This window comes from Chiloscyllium punctatum, chromosome 34 (assembly GCF_047496795.1).
Source record: "Chiloscyllium punctatum isolate Juve2018m chromosome 34, sChiPun1.3, whole genome shotgun sequence".
Classification (NCBI taxonomy): Eukaryota; Metazoa; Chordata; class Chondrichthyes; order Orectolobiformes; family Hemiscylliidae; genus Chiloscyllium; species Chiloscyllium punctatum.
In genome coordinates, this window is record NC_092772.1 from 48,219,527 (window position 1) to 48,233,395 (window position 13,869).

Genomic DNA, 13,869 nt, shown 5'->3' on the forward strand with positions numbered 1-13,869 from the left:
TCCCACCCCACCTTACTAGTTTAAATCCTCCCAAGCAGTTCTAGCAAATCTCCCTGCCAGTTCCAATTTAGATGCAATTTAGATTCCCTTCCAATTTAGATGCAATCCGTCTTTCTTGTACAGGTCGTTTCTACCCCAAAAGAGATTCCAATGATCCAAAAATGTGAATCCTTCTCCCACCCATACACCAGCTCCTCAGCCATGCAGTCATCTGCTCTGTCTGCCTATTCCTGCCCTCACTAGGTCAGAGAACTGGGAGTAATCCAGATATTACTACCCTTGAGGACCTCATTTTTAAATTTCTGCCTAACTCTCTGTAATCTCCCTTCAGAGTCTCAACGTTTTCCCTTCCAATGTCGTTGGTTCCAATGTGGACAATGACCTCTTGCTGGCCCCTCTCCCCCGTGAGAACATTCTGCACCCTCTCTGAGACATCCTTGATCCTGCCACCAGGGAAACAACACACCATTCTGCCTTTTCTCTGCTGGCCACAGAAACATCTGTCTGTACCTCTGACTACAGAATCCCCTAACACAATTGATCTCTTGGAAGCTGACATACCCCTCGTTGCATTAGAGCCAGCCTCAATACCAGAAACTTGGCTGTTCGTGCTACGTTCCCCTGAGGATCCATCACCCCCTACATTTTCCAAAACAGCATTCCTGTTTGAAATGGTTATATACAGCTTTCATTTGTGGGGGATTGAGTTTAAGAGCTGCAAAGTTATTGCTGCAGCTCTATAGAGGCCTAGTTAGAGCATACTTGGAATATTGTGTTCAGTTCTGGTTGCCTCATTATAGGAAGGATGTGGAAGCTTTAGAAAGAGTGCTGAGGAGATTTACCAGGATGCTGCCTGGACAGAGGGCATGTTTTATGAAGAAAGGTGGAGGAAACCAGGGCCTTTCTCATTTGAGTGAAGAGGGATGAGAGGTGACTTGAGAAAGGTGTACAAGATGGTGAGAGGCATAAATAGAGTGGATTGCCAGAAACTTTTTCCCAGGGCGGAAATGGCTATCTTGGGAAGGTGGGAGAGGGGGCATAATTTTAATTTAATTCGAGGAAGGTTGAGGATAAGATGTCAGAGATGGATTGTTTACACAGAGAGTGTTGGATGCGTGTGTTGCACTGCCAGCTGTGATGGTCAAATCAGATACATTAGGGACACTTAAGCGACTCTTGGGTAGGTACATGGAAGGTAGTACAATGGAGGGTATGTAGCTTAATCTCACTTTTGAGTAGGATAAAAGGTCGGCATAACATTGAGGGCTGAAGGGCCTGTACTGTTCTATGTTCTGCAAAGTGGAAAATCTGATTGGAAGCTTCACCTCAAAAAGCTTCAGGATTGAGGTGCGCTGTGAGTGACATTCCCAGGGCAGCCCTTTCCCAGTGTAAATTCCCCAGTCTCTGTCACCACTCGCTGCATGAGATCACTGACCCCTGTCGCTGAGTCCCTTTCACCAGTCATCCTCCTTTTGTTCTCTCTCCTGCATCATTTCCCAGTCCCAGAAACACCTCGATTATAAACTTCCCACTTTTGGTTTCGAATCCTTTCACCACTCCTCCATACCTTGGGCGACTGTCTGTGTAGAGTTTGCACATTCTCCCTGTGTCTGCATGGGTTTCGTCCGGGTGCTCCAGATTCCTCCCACAATCCAAAGATGTGTAGATCAGGTGAATTGGCCATGCTAAATTGCCCGTATTGTTAGGTACATTAGTCAGGGGTAAATGTATAGAAATGGGCCTCTTTGAAGGGTCGGTTTGGAATTGTTCAGCTGAAGAACCTGTCTCCATACTGTAGGGAATCTAATCTAATCTAATCTAATCTGCGTAACCTTCTCCAGCCCCCTACACCACTTCCGATTGTTGTAACCTTGTCCAGCCTCACAGTGTAAGTAAAGACAGTGTGTGATAGGCAGAAAATATCCCTCTGCTTCAAACTTGCACACTTCCAGTTTCCATTTCCATCATTTAGAACACACTCTGAGCTTTATGCACATTTCCAGTCTTCGCATTTCTCGGTCAGACCCACATTCGGAGCACCATGCACAGTTCCAGTCTCCGTACCCCTCAGTTAGACCCACACTCGGAGCATCGTGCACAGTTCCAGTCTCTGTACCCCTCAGTTAGACCCACACTCGGAGCACCATGCACAGTTCCAGTCTCCGTATCCCTCAGTCAGACCCACACTCGGAGCACCGTGCACAGTTCCAGTCTCTGTATCCCTCAGTTAGACCCACACTCGGAGCACCGTGCACAGTTCCAGTCTCCGTACCCCTCAGTTAGACCCACATTCAGAGCCCCGTGCACAGTTCCAGTCTCTGTATCCGTCAGTTAGACCCCCACTCGGAGCACCGTGCACAGTTCCAGTCTCTGTATCCCTCAGTTAGACCCACACTCGGAGCACCGTGCACATTTCCAGTCTCTGTATCCCTCAGTTAGACCCACACTCGGAGCACCGTGATCAGTTCCAGTCTCCGTATCACTCGGTTAGACCCACACTCAGAGCACTACGCTCATTTCCAGTCTTGTATCCTCAGTTGGACCCACAATCTGAGCATGGTACACAATTCCCAGTCTCCATGTCCCTCCATTAGACCCACACTCTGAGCACTGTGTGCGGTTTTCTGGTCTCCATAGTATAAGTGGATAGTCAAGCATTACAGAGGTGGACCAACTTGAGAATGTGAAACATTGATCCAGAGTAGAGGGGCTGGATAGGCTGTTCTAGGATATGATTTTGGAGGAATTCTGATGGTCTCTCTCTGAAATGATGTCCGTGCTCAGGGGCAGCATTTATGAGGGAACTTGGAAGAATGTTCCATGATATTCCACAGCTTTATCCCTCTCCCTGGCTTGAATTGAGCTTTAATTCCCATTATAGATGGTCCAGAAGGTAATGTTCGCAGTGAGGCACAGGGAGAGGTGAAGGAGGGAGTCTGAGGTACCTTGATCTGTAACACCAGGAGTAATCCAGGAGCTCTCTACACTTGGCATAAGGACCATGTGAACACAACATCTGACAAGGGGATAGGGAAAGTTGTGACCATTTTCTCCATCAACCCCATGGCTTCTAGAGATTATTACGACAAAGCAGAAAACTACTTTGGAAGCTTCACTTCAAAGAGCTTCAGGATCAGGATATCCTCTCCCAGGGCCAACGTCCCTTGCTATCTGTCATCGAAACCAGCCCTGACAACCATCCATTTCCTTTATAGCTTCCTTGACACCCTAGATCCCTTGCTGTATCTGTGACCTTCTACAGCCTTTACACCCCTCCCTGTCTCTGTAAATTCCTCCAGCACCTACGCACTTTCCCTATCTCTGTAACCTCTTCAAATTGGACCTGTCAAGTATTGCCTGATTCCCATTGCTCTGACATCATGTGTCGTGCCTTCAGCTGCCTGGAGGTCAGGTATTCCTCCCTACAGCCGTCCATCTCTTTCTCTCCCACTCTGTCTCCTCCTCTAGGATGTACCTCAAAAGTGACCTCCTCTGACACATTGATCACCTGCCCTTACTCTTTGTTGATGCAGCTTCGAGTGGAGCTGTTGTTTCATCCCTTGCAGTCCATATCCTGGTGAAGCAGGTGCTACACAAATGCACATTGCATCTTATTGCCATTGTTGGACAAATTTCCTGGGTTCATTTTCTGATCAGCAATTTTTCTGATGTCACCCAATCCTACCATTATCCCATTCGTCCTCAGTCGAAGCAAAACACTCAGAGACACAATGTAGTTTTACCTCCTTCATCTTTATTCCGGCCCCTGGAGGGAGAGAGAATGATCACCCATGTGCACAGAGATATGAGTTCATGGTCTTCTCTGGAAGGCTAGTTTCTCAATGAACTATGTAGCCATTTTACAGGGAGGAGCATCCAGATACAGCAACACACCTGTTGAGGTGGTGACCGTTAACAATCAGCAAGTGTTAATTATTAAGTCATCTGCTGTTAGACAATGAATAACCGGTTTCATATAATGAATACTTTTCACCTTGTTAAACTGACCTCACATATTGAATGCTTAAAATATTTTTAAATGCATCTACCTAATGAATGCTTTTCCACCTTGTTAACCCATTACCCTTGCCTCCAACACCCCATCGTTAACTGTAAATTGTTATCTGATCTGAGTAATGCTCAGCTGAATCTCTTGTTTCACAAAACTCAGAACTTAACTCTTTCCCTGCCTGCTTATACTCTATACACATTCTTAGTATGACACCGCGTGCAGGGCTGGATAGGTGAAGGATTCTGAAACCTTGGATAAACCTCTCTCCCCGCAGATGGGCCGAGAAATGTGGAGATTATTTCTGAGGTTACAGTGAAGGAGGGGACTGAGATCACATTAACGTGCTGAAGTGAAGCCAGCCCCCCAGTTCATCTGTACAGCTGGTGGAAAATGTGCAACAGACAACGTAGAGATCTGCGAGAAAATACCATCACAATTAGGATTCAACCAATCAGGGATGATGCATCTTGTAGCTACATCTGTACAGCATGGAATTCTGTCAGTTCCTGGGATTCTACACCCAAACACATTAATGTAGAGTGGAAGTAAATACGGTGCAGGATATGCAGAAAATATCTCTTAGTTCCACACTGTGCACAGTTCCAATCTCCGTATCCTGCAGACCAAACTGGGAGCACTGTGCACTGTTCCAGTCTCCGTTTCCTTCAGTTAGACCCACACTCGGAGCACCTGGGGCATGATGCACCATTCTGGTCTCTGTAACCCTCATGTATTGCCCACATTTGGAGACTTGTGCGCAGTTGCAGTCTTCATATTCCTCAGTTAGATCACACTCGGAGCACTGTGCACAGTTCCTTGGTCCTCATAGTATAGATAGATTGTCAGGCATTAGAGAGGAAGGTGCACTTGAGAATGAGAAATTCTGGAACTGAGCAGATGGGCTGAATGGCCTATTCCATGATGTGATTTCTGAGGAATTCTAGTGTTCTCTATCTGAACTAATGTCAGTGCTCAGAGGCAGCATTTATGAGGGGATTTGGGAGAATATTCCACAGCTTTATCCTGCTCTCTGGCCTGAATTGAGCTGTAATTCCTTTTGTAGACGGTCCATTGTTCGCAATATGCCACAGGGAGAGGTGGAGGAGGGAGACAAGGTTACCTTGACCTGTAACTCCAGGAGTAATCCAGGAGGTCGCTACACCTGGTATAAGGACAATGTGAACACATCAGCTAACAAGGGGACAGGGAAAGTCCTGACCATTCACTCCATTAACCCAACGGATGTTGGTGATTATTACTGCAAAGTGGAAAACGTGATTGGAAGACAAACCTCAAAGAGCTTCAGGATTGAAGTGCTCTGTGAGTGACATTCCCAGGTCGACCTTTTCCCAATGTAAACTTCCTGGTCTCTGTCACCACTCATTGAATGAGAGCTATTTATCCAAGATGCAACCGACCCCTGCCCCGTCTCTGACTCACACTGAGTTACTTTCCCCAGTCACCCTCCTCTCACTCCCTCTCTTGCATTGTTCCCCAGTCCAGCAGCACCTCGAATGTTAACTTGCGATTCATTTTCAAATCTTTCCATCACCATCTCCTTATCTCTGTAACCTTCTCCAACTCGGAACCCAGCTCACTATCTCTGAAACCTCCTCCAGCCAACACACCCTTCTCTATCCCTGTCACTTCCTCCAGGCTGTGTACGCTTCCCTATCCCTGCAACGGCCCCCATTCTCTACACCGCTCCCTATCACTGTCGCCTCCTCCAATCCTGCGATTCAAATGTTACCTGGTTCCCATTACTCTGGCATCATGGGCCATGCCTTCAACTGCTCGGGTGCTCTCTCCCTGCACCCCTCCATATCTCTTTCTCTCCCTCTCATTCTCTTCGCCCCCCCACCTCCTCCAAGATGTACCTTAAAAACAACATTTTCTCCTGACATAATGATCACCCACCCTTGAGTTTGTTGAGGCAGTTTGGAATTGGTTTGCTGTTTTACCCCTTGCAACCATCTCCTGGTTAAGCAGGTCCTATGCAAATGCACATTGTCTTTTATTGCCATTGTTTGTCACATTTCTTCATTTCATTTCTGATCAGCAAGCTTTCTGATTTCGCCCCTCCCCCTTCCTGCAAGACCACTGGTTTCCTGCGGACTTTGGATATTTGAGGGACTCTGAAATCTTGGATGAACTTCTCTTCCCACAGTTGGACCAAGAAACATGGAGATTATGTCAGGAGATGCAGTGAAGGAGGGAACCCAGATCACATTAACGTGTCGAAGTAAAGCTGGTTAATACGTACAGCTGGTGGAAAGTGTGCAACGGACAGTGGAGAGATTTGTGAGGAAATACTGACACAATTAGGATTCAACCCACCAGGTATGATGCATCATGCAGCTACACCTGTACAGCATGGAATTCTGTCAGCTTCCAAGAATCTAAATCCAAACACATTAATGTGAAGTGTAAGTAAAGAAGATGTGGGATATGCAGAAAATAGCCCTCAGACCACACTCAGAGGACTGTGTACAATCACAGCCTCCGTATCCCTCAGATCACATTCAGAGCACTGTGCACAGTTCCCTGGTCTCTATATCCATCAGTTAGACCACACTCGGAGTACTGTGCACAAATCCCTGTTCTCCATGCTTAAGTTGGGTAGTCAGGCATTACAGAGGAGGATGCAGCTGGGAAGGAGAATTTCTAGCATGGAGAAGAGGGGATGAATGGCCTCTTTCAGGATGTGAGGATTGAGGAATTCTGGTGGATTGTCTCTGAAATGATGTCAGTGCTCGGGCAGCATTTATGAGAGGATTTGAAATAATGTTCCATAACGTTCCACAGCTTGATTCCTCTCCCTGACCTGAATCGAGCTGTAATTCCTCTTGTAGATGGTCCTGGAGATGTTACCATTGTTCGCAGTGAGCCACAGGGAGAGGTGAAGGAGGGAGACCGGGTTACCCTGACCTGTAACTCCAGGAGTAATCCAGGAGCTCGCTACACCTGGTATAAGGACAATGTGAACACAGCAGCTAACAAGGGGACAGGGAACATCCTGACCATACGCTCCATCACCCCAACGGAATCTGGAGATTATTACTGCAAAGCGGAAAACGTTATTGGAAAACAAACTTCAAAGAGCTTCAGGATCGAGGTGCTCTGTGAGTGAGATTCCCAGGTTGACCTTTTCCCAATGTAAACTCCCCGGTCTCTGTCACTGCTCACTGCATGAGAGCTACTTATCCAAAATGTCACTGCCCCCCAATCTCTGAACTCACAGCGAGTCCCTTTCTCGAAGCACCCTCCTCTCACTCCCTCTCATGCATCGTTCCCCAGTCCAGCAACACATGATTATACATTTCCCATTATAGGTTTTCAAATCCCTCCCATCACCCCCTCCCTATTTCTGTTACCTCCTCCAGCCCCAACACTCCTCCCAATCTCCATAACGTTCTCCAGTACCTACCCCCTCCCTATTTCTGGAACCCGCTCTGGTCCCAAAACCTCTCCCTATCCTTGTATCATTCTCCAGCCTCGACACCCCTCTCTGTGTCTGTAACCTCCACTGGTCCTTACACTCCTCCCTACTCTGGACCTCCCCCAGTCCCTACATCCCTCTCTGTCTCCGTAATGATCCCCATTCCCTACACCCCCTCCCTATCCTTGTAACACCTTCCAGTTTCAGCCTCTTGAGTATTTTCCGATCCACTCTCCTATTTGCAGCCCTGAGCTTTGGCAATCTGTCCTTAATCTGTTTTAAGATTAGATTAGATTACAGTGTGGAAACAGGCCCTTCGGCCCAACAAGTCCACACTGACCTGCCAAAGCAACCCACCTAGTCCCATTCCCCTATATTTACCCCAGCACCTAACACTACTGGCAATTTAGCATGGCCAATTCACCTGACCTGCACATTACCTCTCACCCTTTCTCTTCCTTAAAAGCTGAGCCCTTTAATTGAAGAATTGTAAAGTTATCTGCCCTGTGGGATCTGTGACCGATTTTCCTGTTACGTCACCCCTTGCAATGTCTCTCTTAGTGAGTGATGCTCAAGTAATGCTATATCTCACTGAGAGTCTTGTCCCTTTCTGTCAGATGCCCCGCGGAACATGAAGGTGTCGATCTCTCCATCGGACAGTACGATACACGAAGGTGACAACATCACCCTGACCTGCACCAGCGACAGCAACCCCCCAACCAGCTGGTACAAGTGGGAACGGAGACAGAGAGAGGAGACTGAGACTCTGGAATCATCTGAGAGAGACCTGACCTTGTACAGAATCACTCACAGACAGGAGGGTGTGTACTCCTGTGAGGCGGGGAACACAGTCAGTGCCAACAGATCAGACGTTTGCAGGATAATGTTTGGGAGTAAGTAAGCAGCCCTGATATTGATGTCTGACTCCCTGCCCTCACACTGAGTGTTCAGCACAGCCCTCAGTGTTCACATTGCTCTACTCCCATTTGTCAGTCGCCTCAAATAACAGCTGGGAGGTTTTGACAGTTTACAGCTTGAGTCACCTCAGCTGAGGAAGGATTTGCTTAACTTAGAGTCAGCACATTGAGGGTTCACCAAATTGAATCCTGGAATGTAGGGCAGAGAAGAGATACAGTCAATCATAGAATGTCTGTAGGGTGTAAAGAGTCCATTCAACCCATCAGGTCCACATTGACCCTCTGATGAGCATCCCAGATACAGCCTAGCTTCATATCCCCACGTTTCCATTGGCTAACTCACCTAGCTTGCACATCCCTGGACACTATAGGACAATTTTGCATTGCCAATCCACACTAACCTGCACATCACTGGACAGTATGAAATAAGAGGTGGTCCCACTGTATTCCAGTAAATTCTAAAATAACCAAGGGGAGGAAATAAATACAGTAACGCTCACAAGAGGAAATGAACCAGGGAAACTAGTGGGAGAAAAGGCCAACAAGTCCCCTGGACCTGATGGCATGCAGCCTCAGGTAATAAAGGAAGTAACTAATGTTAGAACTCTCATTATTTTTGTTTGTATTGTTTTACCAGTTTTGGTTGGAGTTGTGAATTGGGAAGTATAGCTGAAAATGAACTGTGGAATTTGGGACAGCTTGTGGTAAAAGGAAGATCGCAGATCAACAAGCATGTGTTTGTTTGTGAGGGCAGGCCTGGAGGCTAATTGCAGGCAGATTCTTGGTTAAAGGAATTCCAACAGACAAAGTGAAGGGTATTGTGTTTAAACAGATAGCAGAAGGTGGCTATTAACAAGGTCTGTATCTGGGAATTGGGTCCAGCAAGCCTGGAAGAGGCCCTATGTTGAAGCAGACAGCAGTTGTTTAATGGTTATTGAGACCTCAGGAAGAGGTGATCAGACTATTAGGGCAGAACCAGAACTGAAGTAATTTTGTGTATTTGCTGTGTAGATGAGTTTTGCTTCTAACAAAGGCAGCTTGAAGATTTGAAAGCTCTGTGCCAAATCTGTCATGTCGGCGTTTAGAAATCCAAAGAGTAGGAAGTTGCATTAGAAGTATTGCTACTTTTGCCTGGGTGAACTGAGAAGGTGACCCTAATCAGTGTTTTGAAAAAGCAGCCCCATTCCTACCTGTGAAACAATGCAACATGAAAATGGTTTCGGCAATCTGGCCAATTATGATATTTCTTTTATGTTAGTTTGTCTGTCTATCTGTCTTTTGTGTGAATGGGGTCTGAAACCAAATGTTTCGGGTTTGAAATGTAAACATTAATTAGATTACAGAGAGATCATTTTCTCTTTGCTGAACTTATTGTGTATTTAATAAATAGTGAAGTGTTTTGATTCAGGTACAAACTGGTTTCTGAAATTTCATTATTTGCAAAGTCTGGGATTGCTTATTCAAACGTCTGGTTAGGAACCACTGAGGTGCTTGTTGAGGCCTTCAACAATGTTACTGTGTTGCAAATACAGTAGTTCAATGGCTGGTTTAATTTGGTTATTTCACTTTGTGCCATAAAACTGTCATGATACACTGGCACTAGAGCAAAAAGTGTACAAAGTCACCATATCTGGCATGATCCTAGGAACAAAGATATCTAGGCACAAAATCTTAGGTATGAATTAGAAAAATGAAAAGTAAGATCAAAAATCAGCATTACAGACCTTCTAAAGCTCGGTGCAGAGGCAGCTTATGAGGAGATGCTGCACTTGCTCTGAATATACTTATAAAAAGCCTTGGGATTTTCCTTGATCCTGTCAACTAAAGATATTTTATGACTTCCTTTTTAATTTATTCCCTAACACTCTCAATTCCTATTACAGAATCACATTTTTTTTTGGTATCGACATGTACCACAACAGCTGGTTGTTCACCCTCCCCCTTCAGAATGCCTGGCAGCTACTCTGGAGCTCTGACCAGGAGAATAATATCTCATTCAAGAGTCCCATTTGTGGACATAGAGAATCATAGAGTCATATATGGTCACCCCTCAGCCTCCAACGCTCCAGGGAAAACAGCCCCAGCCTTTTCAGCCTCTCCCTATAGCTCAAACTCTCCAATCCTGGTAACATCCTTGTAAAACCTTTCTGAACCCTTTTGAGTTTCCAATCGGAAGGAGACCAGAATTGCACCCAATATTCCAACAGCGGCCTAACCAATGTCCTGTAAAGCCGCACCGTGACATGCCAACTCCTGTACTCAATACTTTGACCAATAAAAGAAACCATATCAAACGCCTTCTTCACGATCCTATGTTCCTGCGACTCTACTTTCAAGGAGCTATGAACCTACACTCCAAGGTCTCTTTGTTCAACAACACTCCCTATGACCTTAGCATTAAGTGAATAAGTCCTGCTAAGATTTGCTTTCCCAAAATGCAGCACCTCGCATTTATCTGAATTAAATTCCATCTACCACTTCTCAGCTCATTGGCCCATCTGGTCCAGATCCTTTTGTAATCTGAGGTAGTCCTCTTCGCTGTCCACCACACCTCCAATTTTGGTGTCATCTGCAAACTTTCTAACTGTACCTCTTATGCTCGCATCCAAATCATTTATGTAAATGACAAAACGTAGAGGACCCAGCACCGATCCTTGTGGCACTCCACTGGTCACAGGCCTCCAGTCTAAAAACAACCCTCCACCACCCTCTGTCTTCTACCTTTGAACCAGTTCTATATCCAAATGGCTAGTTCTCCCTTTATTCCATGAGATCTAACCTTGCTAATCAGTCTCCCATGGTGAACCTTGTCAAATGTCTGGCTTATTCCCTGACTTGTCTTTACCGCCCTTCTTAAACAGTAGCACCACGTTAGCCAACCTCCAGTCTTCCGGCACCTCACCTATGACTATCGATGATACAAATATCTCAGCAAGAGGCCCAGCATGATACTGTCATGATACACTGGCACTACTGCAAACTCACAGAGTTCTCGGGTACACCTGATCAGGTCCTGGAGATTTATCCACCTTTAACCGTTTCAAGACATCCAGCACTTCCTCCTCTGTAATCTGGACATTTTGCAAGATGTCACCATCTATTTCCCTCCAGTCTATATTTTCCAAATCCTTTTCCATAGTAAATACTGATGCAAAATATTCGTTTAGTATCTCCCCCATTTTCTGTGGCTCCATACAAAAGCCGCGTTGCTGATCTTTAAGGGCCCCTATTCTCTCCCTAGTTACCCTTTTGTCCTTAATATATTTGTAAGAACCCTTTGGATTCTCCTTAATTCTATTTGCCAAAGCTATCTCATGTCCCCGTTTTGCTCTCCTGATTTCCCTCTTAAGTATACTCCTACTGCCTTTATAGTCTTCTAAGGATTCACTTGATCTATCCTGTCGATACCTGACATATGCTTCCTTCTTTTTCTTAACCAAACCCTCAATTTCTTTAGTCATCCAGCATTCACTATACCTACCAGCCTTCCCTTTCACCCTGACAGGAATATACTTTCTCTGGATTCTTGTTATCTCATTTCTGAAGGCTTCCCATTTTCCAGCCGTCCCTTTACCTGCGAACATCTGCCTCCAATCAGCTTTCGAAAGTTTTTGCCTAATATCGTCAAAATTGTCCTTTATCCAATTAAGGACTTCAAGTTTTAGATCTGGTCCATCCTTTTCCATCATGATTTTAAAACAAGTACAATTATGGTCTCTGGCCCCAAAGTGCTCCCCCACTGACATCTCAGTCACCTGCCCTGCCTTATTTCCCAAGAGTAGGTCACGTTTTGCACCTTCTCCAGTAGGTACATCCACATACTGAATCAGAAAATTGTCTTGTACGCACTTTACAAATTCCTCTCCATCTAAACCTTTAACACTATGGCAGTCCCAGTCAATGTTTGGAAAGTTAAAATCCCCGACCATAACTACCCTATTATTCTTACAGATAGCTGGGATATCCTTACAAGTTTGTTTCTTAATTTCCCTCTGACTATTAGGGGGTCTATAATACAATCCCAATAAGGTGATCATCCCTTTCTTATTTCTCAGTTCCACCAAATACCTTCCCTGGATGTATTTCTGGGAATATCCTCCCTCAGCACAGCTGTAATGCTATCCCTTATCAAAAATGCCCCCCCCCCTCCTCTCTTGCCTCCCTTTCTGTCCTTCATGTAGTATTTGTATCCTGGAACATTAAGCTGCCAGTCCTGCCCATCCCTGAGCCATGTTTCAGTAATTGCTATGATATCCCAGTCCCATGTTCCCAACATGCCCTGAGTTCATCTGCCTTCCCTGTTAGGCCCGTTGCATTGAAATAAATGCATTATAATTTATTAGTCCTACCTTGTCCCTGCCTTTCCTGACTGTTTGATTCACTTCTGTTCTCAACTGTACCAGTCTCAGATTGATCTCTTTCCTCACTATCTCCCTGGGTCCCACCCCCCCACCTTACTAGTTTAAATCCTCCCAAGCAGTTCTAGCAAATCTCCCTGCCAGTGTATCAGTCCCCTTCCAATTTAGGTGCAATCCATCCTTCTTGTCCAGGTCACGTCTACCCCAAAGGAGATTCCAATGATCCAAAAATGTGAATCCTTCTCCCACCCATACACCAGCTCCTTAGCCTTGCATTCATCTGCTCTGTCTGCCTATTCCTGCCCTCACTAGGTCTTAGCACTGGGAGTAATCCAGATATTACTACCCTTAAGGACCTCATTTTTAAATTTCTGCCTAACTCTCTGTAATCTCCCTTCAGAATCTCAACTTTTTCCCTTCCTATGTCGTTGGTTTCAATGTGGACAGTGACCTCTTGCTGACCCCTGTCCCCCGTGAGAACATTCTGCACCCTCTCTGAGACATCCTTGATCCTGCCACCAGGGAAACAACACACCATTCTGCCTTTTCTCTGCTGGCCACAGAAACGTCTGTCTGTACCTCGGATTAGACAGTCCCCTAACACAATTGATCTCTTGGAAGCCGATGTACCCCTCGTTGCATTAGAGCCAGCCTCAATACCAGAAACTTGGCTGTTCGTGCTACGTTCCTCTGAGAATCCATCACTCCCTACATTTTCCAAAACAGCATTCCTGTTTGAAATGGGTATGTCCACAATAGACTCCTGCCCTAGGTGCCGACCTCTCTCACCTTTCCTGGAGTTAACCCATCTATGTGACTGTATCTGAGACTTTCCCCCCTTCCTTACACTGCCATCCATCACATACTGTTGCTGTTGCAAATTCCTCATCGCTTCAACTGTCTCTCCAACCAATCCACTCGATCTGATAAGATTCACATCCAACAGCATTTATGACAGGTATCATCCGCAGTATAACCCTTAAACTCTGTTTAAACTCTCACATCTGACAAGAAGTACATATCACTGCAAAGGCCATTTTTGCTCCTTCATAATCTATAGACCCAGAAAATAACGACGTCTTATTCCTCTACAAAGCACTGCACCAGGTTAAATTAAGAGCCATGGCTTATATTTTAAGTTTA

At 45.6% G+C, this 13,869-nt stretch overlaps 1 protein-coding gene across 1 annotated transcript in view; it reads left to right on the plus strand.

Annotated features, from left to right (window-relative positions):
• The first annotated feature begins 5,094 nt into the window (after nt 1-5,094).
• LOC140458748 (B-cell receptor CD22-like) overlaps nt 5,095-13,869 on the plus strand; it is a 44,326-nt gene continuing 35,551 nt past the window's right edge. The window contains exons 1-3 of the mRNA XM_072553407.1: nt 5,095-5,332; nt 6,865-7,134; nt 8,069-8,344. Coding sequence (XP_072409508.1) covers nt 5,095-5,332; nt 6,865-7,134; nt 8,069-8,344 — 784 coding nt within the window. The remainder of the gene's footprint in view (nt 5,333-6,864; nt 7,135-8,068; nt 8,345-13,869) is intronic.